The sequence below is a fragment of the Sorex araneus genome, chromosome 6, assembly GCF_027595985.1.
Source record: "Sorex araneus isolate mSorAra2 chromosome 6, mSorAra2.pri, whole genome shotgun sequence".
NCBI classification, from domain to species: Eukaryota; Metazoa; Chordata; class Mammalia; order Eulipotyphla; family Soricidae; genus Sorex; species Sorex araneus.
The window spans coordinates 14,047,312-14,065,119 of NC_073307.1; the positions used below are offsets into that span (position 1 = coordinate 14,047,312).

Here is a 17,808-nt window from a genome sequence, read left to right on the forward strand (position 1 = left end):
AGTTGCTAAAATTTAACACTAATAGCTCCCTTTGACATATTAAGGCTAATAAGGGAATACCAAGAGAGTACCACTATTTGTAAAATTGATTTCTAAAGCATCTTGATATTAATTTGTGCATTTTTTTTTTTTTTTTTGGCTTTTTGGGTCACACCTGGCGATGCACAGGGGTTACTCCTGGCTCTGCACTCAGGAATTACCCCTGGCTGTGCTCAGGGGACCATATGGGATGCTGGGATTTGAACCCGGGTCGGCCGCGGGCAAGGCAAACGCCCTACCCGCTGTGCTATCTCTCCAGCCCCAATTTGTGCATTTTTTAAGGTGAAAAGAAATTTGCTTTTCTATTCCACTTGGAGTTAAATATAGCTAACAAAATTAAGGTAATTATAAGAAAGAATAGTTATACATAATCCCATCATTCTTAAAACTAATGCTTTTTCATATTATGTATTTCATATATATATTAAAATACTGTATTTTAATACATAACTTTTTTAATATGCTTGCTTATTTATTCCATACTGTATCATTATGCTATTTTAAATATATAGAGTATTTTAAAAATTAACACTTCATATTTATGTCTGCATTTGTGATTCAGGTGTTTTGCCATTTAATATTAAGCAAATATTTATTGCCTTCATATGTCAAGTATTGGTATGTAATAAAAAACAAACTAAGCAAGGCATTAATATTCTCAGTTTATATAAGAGTAAGGGAGATAGGACAAAAGTGAATTTTCTGCCTGGAATAACAAATAAATAGGACTTCCTCAGAGTTACTTGGCTTTAGAACAGAGCCCAAGATACGTTACTTTGAAAAGAAACCATCAATATTGAGATGGAGATCTGTGCTGCATATCGAAGAATATGACAAGTGCTTAAATTCTGTTCTGTACTAGGAACTGATAAAGTTGTGTAGTTGAGAGTATAGTGATCAACAAGACACAGATGGGAGATGATTGAAAGAAGGAAATGAATATGTGAGCTCTGGTAAATGCAAGAGAAACCATTGAAGGGAATTATATGATGTGACATGTTCAGAAAGATTATTTTGGTTGCAAAAATGAATTTCTAAAGATGCAAAAATGAAAGAAAAAAGGCCACTTTTTCAATGGTCTTATGACAGATGGCTTGGAACTTGAATAATGAGAAATAGATTCCAGATTATTTCAGAGGTACTGGTAATACATTGCTCTATAGATATGATGGTGAGTGGAAGGGATCTGTAACTCTTTAAATTTTTTTGCTAAGAAGCACTACTACCTTTAGAGGTTCAGAAAGCTTTGAGAAACAGGTTGTGTAGGAGGAAGTTTAGTTTTGTTTCAGTTAAGTTTGAGAGGCCTAAAACATCCTAAATGAGATTTTTGTCGATTTATATATCCCAAGCTCAGAGGAGAAGTTGATCAGTAATAAAAATTTGGAAGACATTTGTATATAAATTATCTTAGAGATATGGTAGTTTTTCTAAAAAGATTTAGTATATAGAGGAAATTCTTGAAAAAAATCTGAGAAATTGTAATATTTAGAATTTGATTAGAGAAAGAAGTTATTCATTTCTTTTATTAAATATTAGTTTGAGAGGGGGTCGGAGCGATAGCACAGCGGGTAGGGCGTTTGCCTTGCATGCGGCCAACCCGGGTTCAATCCCTGGCATCCCATATGGTCTCCCAAGCACTGCCAGGAGTAATTCCTGAGTGCAAAGCCAGGAGTAACCCCTGAGCATCGCTGGGTGTGACCCAAAAAGAAAAAATAATATATATATATATTAGTTTGAGAGGGTGAGATGTATAAAATTACACATTTTTGGCAGTGTGGCATTCATTGATGACCTTGATGAGAGCAGATACAGTGGCATGATTGGGTCGAGAGGGTGTTGGCAGTTTCCCATGATAGGTAACTCATGAGTATGTGGTCGGAGTGACAGTATTGGTACAGTGCCATCCTCATCTGCGTGACTTCGATTTTCTTTAAATCTTTTTGTGGAGCACGAAGACAGAATGATAGTACAGTGGGTAGGGGGCTTGGCTTGCATGTGGCTGACCTGGGTTCCGTCTCTGGCGGCCCCCCTGGCTCCCTAAGTGCCACCAGACGTGACCTATGAGTTTAGAGCCAGGAGAGTCCCTGGGCACTGCTGGGAAGAGCCGGCACTTTGTATATACTGTGGGGTCAGGAAAGCGGAAATTGAGTGGTTAAAGTATGTATATTTGATTTATGATTTTCCATGCACAATAATACTTGGGAGTTTATTTTTAATCTTAATATTTTAATAAAATTCTATTATTTATATTAAAGGAATGTGTTTAATTATATTTCTGTGTTTAATTACATTTCCCTTTATTTGAATCATTTTAATTTTTTCCACTTGAGGCCTGAGGTTTTTCATAGAAATTGAAAGACAGGGCCTGAGATAGTCTAGCAGTTACTAGTGTGTGTGCCTCTGGCGAGTTGGGTCCTGAACAGGAAGGGCCCCTGAGCCGCCACCAGGTCGGCCCCAAACCCTCCCCCAGATTTTAATGCTCATTTGCAATAGATGTGAATATCTGCATTAATAAAATTAGTACTATTCTTTGGGATAACTCTCCCATGATTAAGAATTTGTTGATTACAAATATTTTGCTAATATTTTATTTTAAATTATTTATGTTCTTGGGCCTGGAGAGTAAGTTGTGCGGCAGGTAGGGCACTGGCCTTGCATGTGGCAGGGTTTGATCCCTGGCATCCCATAAGGTCTCCCAGCGTGGCCAGGAGTGAGTCCTGAGCACTGCTGAGTGTGGCCCAAAAAGTAAAATAATTTATACTTTAATCTTTTTTTCTTTTTTTGCTTTTTGCGTCACACCTGGCGATGCACAGGGGTCACTCCTGGCTCTGCACTCAGGAACCACTCCAGGAGGTGCTCAGGGGACCATATGGGATGCTGGCAATTGAACCCGGGTCGACCGCGTGCAAGGCAAACGCCCTACCTGCTGTGCTATCGCTCCAGCTCCTATAGTTCATTCATTAAGGAGGCAGTCCTCCTTAATGGTATCATTAAGTTTTAGAATTTTCTTTTTTAATTATTTTAAAACTGTGATTTACAAAGCTATTTATAGCTAAATGTTAGGCAAATAAAATTCCAGCATCTCTCCCACCCTGAGCTTCAACTGCCTTCACCAGTTTTCCCAAGTTCCCTCCCACCCAAAGCCTGCCACCTTGACTGGCACATTTCAGGTTTGGATGTTGTAGCTCGTATCTCCTGTTTTCAGTGTTGACTGTGGTTTGGATACACAGCGACACTAGTACTCCCCACTAGCAAGGTACCGAGGCCCTGGACCCCTGCTCCCCCAGTTTCCCTTCCCTGCCTTATTATTTCCCCTTACGCTGACTGGCAATTACCAGTTTATCAGGAGTATCTGTGTAAACATAGTGCCTATTTTTTTTTTCCTGCCCTGATATAAAATGCTAAATGTGTGTTTTTGTCCTTGCTGTGTGTGTTTGAACAGCAGATGGTATTCCTAATGACAGTAGTGATAGTGAAGTGGAAGATAGAACTACCGCCAACCTGGCAGCCTTGAAACTGGACGAGTGGCTCAGTTTCAAACTAGAGCCAGAGGTAAGTTGCTTTTTTAAATTGCAATATGTTTCTTTTATTCCATTAGTTTATATTGTTATGTAGTATTTCAAGTATTATGTCTTTAACATTTAGACATAGGTTTCAGATGCATCCTATTTTCATACATTTCACCTGCATTGGGATTTATTCCCATAGAGAATTTGAGAAACCAAAATGTGGTTCAGTTTTAAATATCGCAAATGTTCTCACTGCATAATCTAAGGACCTCACCCTTTGTAGATTTATTAACCATTTATGCTTTGATGACTGTCAAACTTGTGTCTCTAGCTTAGGCCTTTCTCCGAACCTGTGAATGAATTCAGTGGCCTTCTGTTAATCATCATTTGGATGTTCTGTAGGCATGAATTCAACTAAACATAGTTTTATTTACCTGGCTGTAACTTTCCTGGTGGCCAACACTCTGTACCATGCATTGTTTCCTGTCTTTTGTTAGACTACATTTGATTTGGTACCTCTAATACTTGAAATAAGCTAAATAAGAAATTAAATTTCATGCTAGAACAATAAAAAAAATAATTTGGCAATAATAGAGAATATAAGAAGGTTCTTTGGAAACCTTTGCAGACCTTCACTTATGAACATGTAACAACCTTCCTTGAGGTGTGTTTGCTTTCCATATCTGTATATGAAGAGACGAAACTCTTTTACAGGCAGCCAGTTTACTGCTGCAGCTCAGACAGAAGTGGCACAGCTTATTTCTACGCCGAATGAGAGCTCCATCCAAACCTTGGTCTCAAGTTGATGAAGCTACCATCAGAGCAATTATAGCTGTTCTGAGCACTGAGGAACAGTCTGCAGGTCTACAGCAACCATCTGGGATTGGCCAAAGGCCAAGGCCTATGTCTTCAGAAGAACTTCCCTTGGCTTCATCTTGGAGGTCAAATAATAGTAGAAAAAGTTCAGCAGATACTGAATTTTCTGATGAATCTACTACTGCAGAAAGGTAAATTTATAACATTTGATCAAAATGTTTTCTCCAGGAAAAGGAGTTAATTCTTTATGTTTTTATAAAAAGATTTGTTTAAAAGATAGTAACACTTTGTATTATATATTTCAGTCCATATATGTCAAGTGACATCACTCCTAAATAATCTATAGCAAAAAGCATTGGCCAGGAACATTTGAACAGTCTCCCAACAAATGTAACCTAAAGATCAGTATTGATGAGGTTTGTGTCTACAGAAAAGTGTTCCATTTTTTAAATTTAGTGACACACTGGATGCCTGTTGTTGGTGTGAGGGATAGAGTATGTGAAACAGATAGGTTCACTCCTTCTGTGAAAGTTGTGATAAACACTGTTTCGTGTACCTACTTGGTCAACCATATGTATTTGGAGAAATGTCTTTTCATCTTTTCACTGTGTTTTTGGTAGTGTTCTTCAGTTTCTTTTTGTTGAGCTTTGTGAGTGCTTTATAATAGCTTGAATGCTTTCTGTAGTCCTAATTTACCCATTCTGTTTATCACCTGGAGAGTTCTACTTTTATCTTCCTGATGTATTTCATGGACTTTGGTCCAATCTTGAATAGAAATCTTTAATCTGTTTTAAATACCTTTGTATATGGTATGAGGTAGGTGTGCAGTTCTGTCTCTCATCTGGCTGTGCTCAGGCGTACTATTGGCTCTGGATCACTTCCCAATGGAATTTGGATGACTATTTGGGGTGCCAAGAAGCCCAGGCTAGACATGTTCAAGGCAAGCACCTTGCCTACTGTGCTGTCTTTCCAGCCCTTGATTTCTTTCTCTTTTAGCTTGTTGTTTGTATATATCTTTTAGCTATTCTATATGTGAAAGAATCCCGAATTAAAGACAAATCCTGAATCTATGACTAATTTCTGAGGAGTAAATTGTGATCATGCACTAACTGTCTTGAAGGCAGAAGAATTGTAATTGAAGAGCTATTGAAGCGTCTTTTTGGTTTAAAATACGCTACACGTATTATTGATGGTGCAGGAAAGCAGACGGTCTACCCTGAGTGAGCTCTGTAGTTTTCAAGATTCTCACCTATTTGCTTTAATTTACCCAGATTCTCTTTTCTTGCTTTTTGGAGGGTCTCCTAAGCGCTGCTCAGCAGGTCTGGATACTCTGCCCGGGTGCTCCAAGGACCGTGGAAGGCTCCAGCCATCTGAGCACTCCCCAGCCCCTGCTTAAATTTGTTTCTCTTTCTTTTCTCTTATTTTTACTTACTTAAATTTCACTCAGTGTTGGTTTATTCTTCCATATTAAATAGGCTGGTCTTTAAAAGAGAGGTTTTCTACATATTAACTTCCAGGTGTCAGTTTTAATAAGGTCATTCTAGATGATTCTCAGCTGTACAACTTGCAGCGATGTGAAACAGCAGCTAGTGAGTACGCACCGTTGTGTTAAGTGTATTGTTTCTTCAGTCTCATGTGCTACAACTGTTCTTCCCTTGACTTCTTGAAAGAAATTGGTCAGTTTGTAAAAAATTACAAAGACGCGCACTCGGGAGGGGGTGATGATGTGTGTGTTGTGTTCTGTTGTTCGCGGGCTCTCAGGGTGGTTCTCTCTTTCGTGCACCACTCGAGTTCGGTGCTCTCGAGCCGCTGTGTATGGACTGGACCTGGATGGCTCCTCCTTGTGCTCTGCTTCTGTGTGTGCCTCTGTGCTCTGTGCGCTCTTCTGTCTGTCTCTCTGTCTCTGTCTCTGTCGTCTCTCCTCTGGTCTCTTCCGACCTCTCTGTCTCTGCTTCTGTGTCTTCTCTCTCCACTTTTGTGTCTTCTCTGCTGCTTCTGTCTTGCCTCTGTCTTTCTCCCTCGCTTCTGTGTCTTCTCCTTGCTGTGTTTTCTTCTGTCTGTGTCCTGCTGCCTCTGTCTGCGTCCTGCTGCTCCTTCTCACTGTGCTGTCTGCCTCTTCCCCCACAGTCTTAGATATATAGCACATTACATAGGGTGGTGGGTGACACAAAGGTGGGTTGAACATTAACAAATCAACAAAGAAGGGTGAGATCATTTCTCCAGGAGATTAACAAAATCTCATCTAAGGAGATTACTCCAGATTACAAGGAGATCTGCTCAAGGGTGGGGTCCAAACAAGGAGGTGTCACTTTCTTCCTTCCTCAGCTAGTAATCCGCTTAAATAGTTATAGTAAATTTACTTCTAATATTTCTAGCAATGTCATTCTGTATGAGCACAGTAAGAGCTATAAACTTAAAGTTTGGTTCTTCCTGGGGGACATCTCATTATATATTCCAGACAGCAGTCCTCAGGCCAGGTTAATCTTTCTAACCCTAGCAGGGTCCTAATCTTGTCGTTACTTTTGGATCATGACAGCATGTGTCTGTGATCATGTTCTCAACTTATAGTTGAGTATTGTGACAATTTGGCCTGGCCCAGTTCGATGCCAGGGTAGCTCACAGCTTGCCCTGGGTCCATTCTGTCCCTCTTTGGGACCCTGCTTTTGGGGTGCTAGGAACTAAGGACAACTGAGTCAAGAAAGCAGATGCCCAAGAGTAAATATTATTGGAGTCAGTCAACTCCCAGGTTTCAAAGCATATTATTAACTGTCTTCCTGTGTCCATACAGAAAGGATGTTGCTTTAAGGTAAACTAATAAGTTCCCTGTAGCAAAGCTAAAACGACAAACCCCATGGTATCCTACAAGTGTTAGTGTGAGGTATGCCACATTCTATATCTGTTTTGACATTTTTAATAACATGAACTAAAATTAGCTCTCAGCTTGATGAGAGCCACTGTGAGCATTATTTTTTATTTCTTTTTGTTGTTGTTTTATTTTGTTCTGGGGCCACACCCAGTACTGCTCAGGGCTTACTCCTGGCCCTACACTCAGGAATCTCCACTGGCAGTGCTTGGGGACTACATGGGGTGCTGGGGATCATACCCGGGTTGGGTGCGTGTAAGGTAATCACCCTGCCCACTGTACCACCCCTTATTGGCTCTGATTTTACCTTTTTTCAGTACATATGTATTTGCTGTTTTGTGTTGTTTTTAAATCAGTGGTTATATCACACGATCATATCATCACTGTTGCTGCACTGTCATCCCATTGCTCATCTATTTGCTTGAGCGGGCACCAGTAACGTCTCCATTGTGAGACTTGTTCTTAACTGTTTTTTGCATATCGAATACGCCACAGGGAGCTTGCCAGGCTCTGCCAAGGGGGCGGGATACTCTCAGTAGCTCACCAGGCTCTCTGAGAGGGACAGATTAATCGAGCCCGGGTCCGCCGTGTGCAAGGCCAACGCCCTACCCACTGTGCTATTGCTCTAGCCCCAGTCATATCATATAAAATAGTTATTAAATCTAACTATATTCTTATTGTTTCTATAGAATTTTTGAGCTGAGTTTTAAAGTTTAGTCCAGTCCCTTAATTCACCAGATAAATAAATTAGAATTCAGATAACAGTTTATCCAGTTTACCCAGACTCACACATCTAATTTGTTACAAATGGCGTAAAAACAATCTACTGTTAGACTCTAGTTCAGTTCCGTTTGACTGCACTCTAGTATTTAATATGCTGTTAAAAGGTACTGTATAAAAATGTAAAGGAAGACCAGAGAGGTAGTGCAGAGGGTGGTAACGCTTTTGCCGTGCACGCGGCTGACCCGGTTCAACCCTGGCATTGATGGAGTTCCCCAAACACCATCAGGAGTGATGCCTGAGCACACAGCCAGGAGTAATCCCTGAGCACTGCTGGGTGTCAACCAAAAAGAAAAAGAAGGAACAGGAACGTGAGATGGTGATATTCTTCTAAGGTCCATTAGCAGAGATGTATTTAAGTGTTATGGCATTTAGATATATTAAAATATCAATATAGGGGTATTGATAATAACCTCTCATTGTCATAAAAGATTAGGATCCTAACTTGGTAAGGATATAATCACTATCAGTTAAATAACTGAAAAAAATGAATTCCTGAATGTTTTTTCATTAATCATAATAGCATTGGAATTTATTTAAGCACTACTTTTTATTATAAGCTTATCTGTAACTGGTGTTTACTTCTTCCCCCGTCAGAGTATTGATGAAATCTCCATCTCCAGCTCTACACCCACCTCAGAAGTACAAAGATCGAGGAATCCTACATCCTAAACGAAGTACCGATGATCGATCTGATCAGTCCTCAGTGAAGTCCACGGACAGCAGCAGTTACCCAAGCCCGTGTGCTAGCCCCTCGCCCCCGTCTTCGGGAAAGGTAGAGTATCCACCCGTGGGAGCCCAGTCAGAAAGTAACCCCTTTGTGCTTTGTAAGTTCAGAGAGTAATTAAGGATGGAAAGGAATTCTGTTCATCTTCAATTACTTTATTTCAGTGGCTAGATTAGGAAACAGAAGACTGGGTATGGGTTAGAAAGACAAAAAATTGAAGATTGTATCTAAAAATTTTAATATGAATAGTTTTTAAATGCTTAGAATAACTACTTCCCAGCATTGTTAGAATGTGAGTGTTTTATTAGCTAAATGTTGTGTTCTGGTGAAATGTCTGGCAAACCTTTCTAAGGTGTGACGTACACCCATGAACATTCATCTGCTCAGACTGTGGAAGTCCTTGGATTTTTATAAATGTATACAATTCTATAACCATACCACAGACATTTACGTCCTGTTACCCCTGACTTCTGATAAACATTGAACTGCTCTCTGTCCCTCGAGTTTTGCCTTTTCTGAAATTTCCTCTCAATGAAACTGTGTTTGTAGGTTTTTTGACTGGTTCACTCTATTATTTTTAAATGAATCTGTATTGTGTATTGCAATTATTTTATAACACTTGTTGCTGCTAAATAGTAGCGTATTACGTGTTTTTACTGTTTTAAAAGTGCTTTGACATTGTAGTACAAGTCTTTGTATTAGATATATTTTCTGTTCTTGGGTTACTACTCAGTTGGGGGATTGTTGGATTGTGTGGTATGTTTAACTTCATAAGGAAGAACTAACTACCCAACTACTTTCCAAAACATTGTTTTATTTTTGTTCTCTTCAGTCATTCATTTGCTACATGTTCCAACAGTATTTGACATTATTAATCTGCCTTTATAGTTAGTCTGTAGGTTCATATTAACTTGGTTTTTCTCCGTGACTACCAAGCATCTGTTAGATTCTATTCTAATTTTTTATCAGTGCTAAAATGATTTGATTGCAAGAGATGTATTATGTTTAAATGAATTTTTGTCCAGTTTTGCATTTGTCAATTTTGTTTGCTGTTCATAAATCAGATTTTATGCTGATTTTAGAAGCAGAATGTCAGTTTCTATAGACTGTTGTTTTTTTTTTTTTTGAGTGAGAAATTCCATTGAATCTGTAGATCAGTTTGAAGGAGATTGATAATGAACAGTTTATAATTATCTCTTTTTTAAACATGGCACATATCTACATTTATTTAGATATTCTGTAATATATCTTCAATATTTTATAGATTTCAGAGTTCAGATGTCTCTGTTATCTTTTATATTTTTTAAATGATTGTTTTTTAAATTTATATTTCCAGTTATTTGTTAGCATGTATCACTGTCATCCCGTTTCTCATCATCGATTTACTCCAGCGGGCGCCAGTAACATGTCCATTTGTCCCAGCCCTGAGATTTTAGCAGCCTCTCCTTACTCGTCTTTGCCAACGATTGGCGGCTCCTTCATTCAGGGTCAGGGGAATGAGACCTGTTATTGTTACTGTTTTGGGCATAGCAAATATACCACAGGGAGCTTTCCAGGCTCTGCTGTGCATTGTTAGCTTGTAGAAGTTAATTTGATTGGTTATTTGCCCTGATTCCCATGATGTTGCTTTATTTATTCTAATAGTCTTTATGTAAATTTTCAGGATTTCCTCCTGTCTTCTATTAATAAAGGTAGTTTTGTTACATAACTTCTTTTCAGTCTGCTTACTATTCCCCCGCCCCCCTTCTTTCTGTTTTGAGCTTCCACTAAAATGTGTAATTCAGGTATTGAGAGCAGACTTCTTTTCCTTTATCTTAGAGATGAAGAGAGCATTACAGTTTTTACCATTTGCCATGATGTAATTGGGCGTCATTTCTTTTTGGATCTAGTCTGCCGAAAGTGTTTACTATGGATAAGCATTGGATTGTGTTTATTGATTTTTTTAAAATTTATTGAAATGACATTCTTTTGATCTTTTGGTCATACTATATTTTGATTGCTTCTACTATTTATACCTATTTGGTCATAAGGGTATTTTCCATATTGCTAAATGTTGTTTTGCTCAGACTTTTTGTTCCTGGGGGCATTATTCTGTAGTTCTTTCTTGTGTATTGCTTTGTGTCTTTGTGTCTTTACCCTAATACCAATTGCCTTGATGTTAGGGTAATGCTGAGCTCATATGGAGGTTAAGATACAAATTTTCACTTTAATTTTTTGGAAGAAATGTATAAAACTTGGTATTATTTGATAGAAACCACTGGTGATCTTAACTGTGGACTAGTGTCATATACATTTAACAATGTGTTTGATTTTTCATTCTGGCTGGTAATAAAGGAAATATTCCCAGTCACATGTGAGCTTGGTAACCGTTGGATCTGCTGCTTTCTTTGGGATCTTAGATTTAGGATCTTAGCAGTGCAGAAAGTTAGTACTTAGCCGAGAACTTGTGGGGCCCCTCTGCAGTTCTTGGGACCTCTCCTGTGCAGCTTCCCTCCGTGTTTCAGCCACGGAGAGTCTCCTACACTTGCCTCTAAACGCCAAGCTCTCTGCAATTCAGCAGGACCGCTGGACTCTGCCCCCTCCCCTGCACTGTCCCCTGGACAGTTCCAGACAGTGAACTGGAACAATTTGTGTTTTATTTTCAGATTTCTGAATGTTTATTAACATTTTCTGAAAGTACTTTCAGCATATAAACAAAGTTGATCATTGAGAAACCTTTCTTGATAAGGGATTTTGAAACCTCTGAAAATTGATAAGGGATTTTGAAACCTGAAAATAAATACTTGGTTTTGGCTCCTTAATCTCATTTTGAGTAGCCTTCTCTACTTTTTCAGGAATGATAGATGTTTGCACTTGTTGAATAATTGGTAAAATATCTTGGTTTATATATTTATGAAGATGTTATTTAATGATTTTTATTGATGTCAGAAGGTCAAATTGTCTTTCAAGGTTTCATGAATTCTTTTTTAGGGCTCAAAATCTCCTTCACCAAGACCGAACATGCCTGTTCGATACTTCATAATGAAAAGTAGCAATTTGAGAAACCTGGAAATTTCTCAACAGAAGGGCATCTGGTCTACAACCCCTAGCAATGAGCGGAAGCTAAACCGAGCCTTTTGGGAAAGCAGCATGGTTTACTTGGTATTTTCAGTTCAAGGATCTGGGCACTTCCAGGTGAGTCATCCTGAAGCCTTCACATGGGCTGTGTTCTGCTGCAGTCAGAAAGCCAGATATCAAAACCTGGCTTTCTGTTGCTTTGGTGTGCAAGAATGCATTTGCTTGAGGAGTATATTGCATCTTTTTAAGGGAATGGTAAATAGGGATCTCTTGGTTTTTGTCTTGACTTACCAGTGCTTCATGAGATGAAACACTTTTTCCTGATGACAACTTTTGATTTATTGTTTCTCAGGCTGATTTAAGAAGTAATGAGAAGTTTGACCTTTTGGTAAAATGTTTAAATAGTCAAAAGAAGTTAGTGTTGAAAATCAGAAAACTAAGTGTGATACTTAATTATCTGACTTGGTACACTATATGAATCTTCAAAGCAATAAATGTACTATTTTCTAATTTTTGGAAGTAAAAACATTAGCGCTTATACAAGTCTATTTGTCATGGAGTAAATGTGGGCTTGTGACTGTTGCTATATTAAAAAATATCTGTGAATGTTTTGAATTGTTACAAAATTGGAATTTTTTTTCCTCTAAGATTTGATAATACAAATTTTTAGAAAAGGCAGATAGTAAATAGCTAACTTTTGTTTATCCATTGCCTTATTATTGTTCCTCATCTTTACTCTTTCCCGTCATTTTCTCCACAGGGATTTTCTCGGATGTCTTCTGAGATAGGAAAGGAGAAGAGCCAGGATTGGGGTTCAGCGGGGCTCGGCGGAGTATTTAAGGTGGAGTGGATACGGAAAGAAAGCCTTCCCTTTCAGTTTGCACACCACTTACTGAATCCTTGGAATGACAACAAAAAGGTCCAGATAAGCCGAGATGGGCAGGTATACAGTGGCACTCAATTTTCTTCATCTTTGCTTTTTTATTTTGCTCCTATGTAACAATAATACCATATTTGTCTTATACACACAGGAAATAATGGTTTAGATTTGTGAAAGTTCTATTTCCAAGTGTTTCTAAGGGAGCTCATTGTGTTATTTAACATACCATAAATTTAGATTCTCTTTATCTCTGCATGTAAAATCATAAGTTACTTCATGGAGGATCTTGATGTGTTACTAACTACATGTGTAGGCCAAACTGAGTAATTCTGAAATAATTTAACTAAAATGTAAAGCTGATAGCAGTATTTACCTTTTCAAGTAGTTATGTAACGTAAAGAACAATTTTTTTCTTTTAAACTGTGGTTTTATTTTTATTACATTTTGCTTTACCTTCTTGGTAAAATACATGCTAAAATGCATGTATTAAACTTGGAGTGGTGTATTAAATTTGAAGGTGTTGACTCTGCTAAGTGATACCATTTAATTCTTGCATGTGAGTTACATACTTGTTGAAACCCAAAGCAATTCATAATGACTCGATTTACATAGCTAGTACTTGATTTGAACCAGTTTGATTCAGTTTAAATCACAGTATGGAAGGTATTTGGGTTCTCGTTATTGTTAATGTCACAAGCACTGTAAATGATAGTTTTTTTTTAATTTTAAGAATACTTTGATTCTTTTACTTGAAGAAAAATTGGGGGCTGGAGTGATTGCACAGTGGGTAGGGCGTTTGCTTTGCACGCAGCCGACCCGGGTTCGAATCCCAGCATCCCATATGGTCCCCTGAGCACTGCCAGGAGTCATTCCTGAGTGCAGAGCCAGGAGTAACCCCTGTGCATCACCGGGTGTGACCCAAAAAGAAAAAAAAAAAATTGAAGTATTTTTAATATTTAAAATACTCTTTTTTTCTTCTTCTTTTTTGGGTCACTTCATTAATGAAGTTTTTGTTGTTGTTTCCATTGCTGTTTTGGGCCATGCTCGGAGATGCTTAGGGGTTCCTCCTGGCTCTGCACTCAGGAGTCACTCCTGGCGGTGCTTGGAAGACCATATGGGATGCCGAGGATCAAACCCGGGTTGGTTGCATGCAAGGCAAAGACCCTCTCAGCTATACTATTGCTTTAGCCCTTTATTTTTATTCTAAAATAAAGATTTAGAAATCGATCAGTTCCTCGGTTAAGATATCTAGTCACTGGGTAGTTTCTGGGTTCTGGGAGAGCAGGATGCTGTCCTTCCAATTGCTCACAAGGCCGGGAGCCCCTTCTGGTGGTGCTTGATCAACTGAGAGATTCCGTGCAAGAGCTGAGAGTCCTTCTGCGGCCCCTCTGCCCTCTGTGCTGCCTCCTCACCCCTGCAGTGCAAAGGGCCACGTGACCACACCAGCTGTCTTTATCGTTGCTTCAAACAAAAATCAAGCAAATAACCCAAACATCTAATAAGCAGCTTAGTTCCACAGAAAAGCTTTGAAAATTCTAGCTGAATGATTTTCTCCTGGGCGTGGGGCAGCAGCACTGGGTTTTCTTTAAAAACAAAATCCAAGACCCTGTGTTCAACCCAGTGACATGTATACGCACACAACGTCCAAATAGTCATGCTGCAGGCCTGAACTTACAGGCTCTTACACATCTGCAACAGCTAAATTAAAATCTTTTAAAAGTTCACTATTGCCAGAAAGAGAAAAGTTCTTGAAGCACTCCATAGAAATATATCCATTTCTATTACACATAATGACAGTCCTTGCAGGTTATTTGCAATCTTGGATTCTGGAAGCCTGCTTCATAGACCTTCACAATTATGAAATTCCATTAATTGTCGATTTCTCGAGCGGGCTCAGTAACCTCTCCATTCGTCCTTTCCCTGAGACCTTAGAAGTCTCTCTCCACTCGGCCCTCCCAATGATGTCACACTAGAGGCTCTTTCAGGGTCAGGGGAATGAGATCCAGCTTGTTACCGGATTTAGCATATGAATACACCATGGGAAGCTTGCAAGGCTGTCCCATGTGGGCAGGAAACTCCCAGAAGCTTGCCAGTTTCTCCCAGAGGGAGAAGCAGGCTACGAAGCGGCCGAGCACTTCTAGGAGCTTGCTTTTAAGTCTCTGGATGTTGGCCGTTGATGGGATTACACACACCTGGGTCCCTCTGCCGGTACCTTCATGTGTGAAGCCTATCTGAACGTGTAGAGAGGAGGCTCGAGCATGGCTGTAGCTAGGTTCTGGTGGTCTTCGGCCACCGGGAGCTCTGCTTGGGGTGGAGAGGGAAGCTGGAGCCCATCCCCTCCGAGGGGCCCCGGGGAAGACAGCCAGGTGTGTGGGCAAGAGACTCTCTGACCTTCATAGACCTTAATAAAAAGAATTAGAAAAATGCGTGTTGCATGATTTTTAGTGATGTGGTAGAAAATATAAAGTTTGACATGCTTTCTAAAAATATTTTAAGTGGCCCTTGGTAACAAAAATCAATTCATTTCTTTCTTCTTCTTTTTTCTTTTATTTATGTAGGAACTAGAACCTCAGGTTGGCGAACAGTTGCTCCAGTTATGGGAACGTCTTCCATTGGGAGAAAAAAGTACAGCTGATTGATTCTCAGATTCTATTATACTTGACTGAATCTAACTGATGATGAGGGTATTTTTCAGATTGTTTATCTTTTTTTTCTTTTAGCCCTTGGCTACAAAAGAACATCATTCCTATTCATAATACCTGAATGTGCTGACTTGTAAAAACTGAGGAAAGGTGTGTGTGCTTCTCTGGCTGAGGATGGTGCAAACCATTCGTTTCAGACAAAAGACGAAAAGATGAGTTTATTTTTTATAGCAATCATAGGGAATGGTTGTATAGTTTTGTTAATTATATGTTTATAATTGAATTAATCACTTAATTACTTGGTGCAGCAGCAGTTATTTAAACCAGGTTAACTTGAAATTAAACGTTTGTTTAAAACACTAGCTTACACCTCTTATGATGAATTTTAGTGCAAAGAAAGTTGTTTACTTTTAAGAAAGTCATGAATATAGCAGTGCATGTGAGCACCGTTTTAGAATAGAAGTCATCTCTAAAGATTTGTCGTTGAAAAACGAGCAGAAACAACCAAATTCTAAAAATGTCTCATTTCAGAATAGTGCCTGCCGATTCAGGACCGTTCATTCTGCTGTGTTTGACCTTCAATCCATTAAGGAATCTAGGAAGGATATTCTTTTTCTGCAATTATGAAATGCAGTAAAATCTTAAGGAGATCCAAGTCTCTGATCATTTCCGAGGAAGTGCTTGGTTTTATTCCTGGCCTTGCCTTTGGGTTTGATGAGGGATGGTTCCTTGCCTTCTCAGTGATGCTCTCCAGCCGCTCGGTGTGAGCATGGCAATTAGGAACTCTTGTTTTGCCGAGGGAAACCTGATGTAGACAAGTTAAAATTTAAACAAATTACTTAAATTGAGAAAGTAATTTTTAGGGCTAGAGAGAGGTTGTACAGCCGGTAGGGCACTTAGCTGCCCAGCACACGGCTGACCTGGGTTTGATTCCCAGCTTCCCATATGGCTCATAAGCACCTCCAGGAGTAATTCCTGAGTGCAGAGCCAGCTGTGACCCCTGAGCATCCCCAGAGCATGGCCCAAAACGTCAGCGGGAACAGCAACAAAAACTTAAGTATGTTCAGTAGAAGTGACTTGGTTGCTGTCCGTCTTCCAAACTCTACGGTCCACAGAGCACGATTCTTAAGTCACCAATTATAATTTTTCTAGTACTTTCTATCTTTCCGGATTTGATTCCTCTTTTGTGCTTATTTATACTTGAATAACTGGGAAGGGGTGAGTTTTTGTAATCCTGTGGCAGTGCCAGTTCTCACTTTTGCCATCTCAGAATTACTTGGTTTGAGCTCTTTTTACCACTGTTGTGAATAGTTCCCTCAGAAAATTTTTGAAGGGAACTAGAAGTAAAAGAAAACAATAACGTGGTTGTTGAGTTTTACATAGAAAATTTTGATAGCATTTCTTCACAATACATTTGGATCATCTTTATATATGTGTGTGTATCTATACATATATATACATACATACAGGTATTCATGTTTAGTTATATGTATATGTAAACATGTATTTATACATAAACATATGAATCTAAATTAACCTTAAAGAAAAAATGCCTCGTAAATACACTGCTTTTATATTTGAAGACAAAAAAGCAAAAATCTTGGGTCAGCATATAATTTAACAGATTCCTTGTACTGTTTTCTGGGAATGCATTGTAGATTGGTGCATTAGTTTAGAATGTCATTTGTGATTTTTGCCTAAATTTATAGTTACTGGGCTTTTTTGTTTTGTTTTATACTTTGAAATATACTTGTAAATTGAGCCTATGTGAATTATGTTCCACTGTATGTATATTGTACTTATTTTCCTATCAGAGCAATTTGTGTTTTTTGAAAATGTATTTTGTTTATAAATATATTTACCAGTTCACAGTTCTAAATTTGGAACACAGTTCTAAATAAGGACTTAAAAAAGAAACCTGTTTTCATTTCCCTTTGTTTTCTAATATTTAGCCCCATATGTAAATGATATGTTTGTTATTTAAATATAATTGAATGTAATTAAGATGCTTTAAATATGCTTATTAAATGAAATTCTATGAAATTATTAAAATCTTGTTATTTTTAATACCATATGATAGGACTAAAGTAATAATTCTTAAGACACACTGGAGAATACTTAATTGATATGGAAAGTGATGATTTCATATTCATATATTTCCTAAAAAAATTGTTTTATTACAGCAGAAAAATGGATACAACCATAGAGATGTGGGTCTTATATAAAATTTTTGGAATATTGATAAAGCATATAATCATCTGCCTTAAATTCTCAAGAAACTATATTATGATAATGTGCCATTATAGTTACTGAAAAACCTTTGGTTTGATTCCCAGGTCTTATAAGACCCCTCAAATGCGCACGTGCACACGCACACACACACACACACACACACACACACACACACACACACCCTCAAAAAGACCTTCAGGTAAGAGGTAAAGCTAGAACTTCTAAAGGAAAACCTGGAAGGAAATACTGTTTATCTTATTTTG

The 17,808-nt window shown here is 38.5% G+C and overlaps 1 protein-coding gene across 3 annotated transcripts in view; it reads left to right on the forward strand.

The window, feature by feature from the left end:
• Window positions 1-17,507, forward strand: part of YTHDC2 (YTH N6-methyladenosine RNA binding protein C2) — a 58,842-nt gene extending 41,335 nt beyond the window's left edge. Inside the window, exons 24-29 of one of the 3 annotated variants that reach the window (XM_004612729.2) lie at window positions 3,482-3,591; window positions 4,263-4,555; window positions 8,605-8,782; window positions 11,705-11,908; window positions 12,552-12,734; window positions 15,230-17,507. In XM_004612729.2, coding sequence (XP_004612786.2) covers window positions 3,482-3,591; window positions 4,263-4,555; window positions 8,605-8,782; window positions 11,705-11,908; window positions 12,552-12,734; window positions 15,230-15,310 — 1,049 coding nt within the window. In that variant the 3' untranslated portion in view covers window positions 15,311-17,507. The remainder of the gene's footprint in view (window positions 1-3,481; window positions 3,592-4,262; window positions 4,556-8,604; window positions 8,783-11,704; window positions 11,909-12,551; window positions 12,735-15,229) is intronic. The other 2 variants (XM_055142509.1, XM_055142510.1) reach the window with 2 other exon arrangements.
• Window positions 17,508-17,808: the final 301 nt, after the last annotated feature.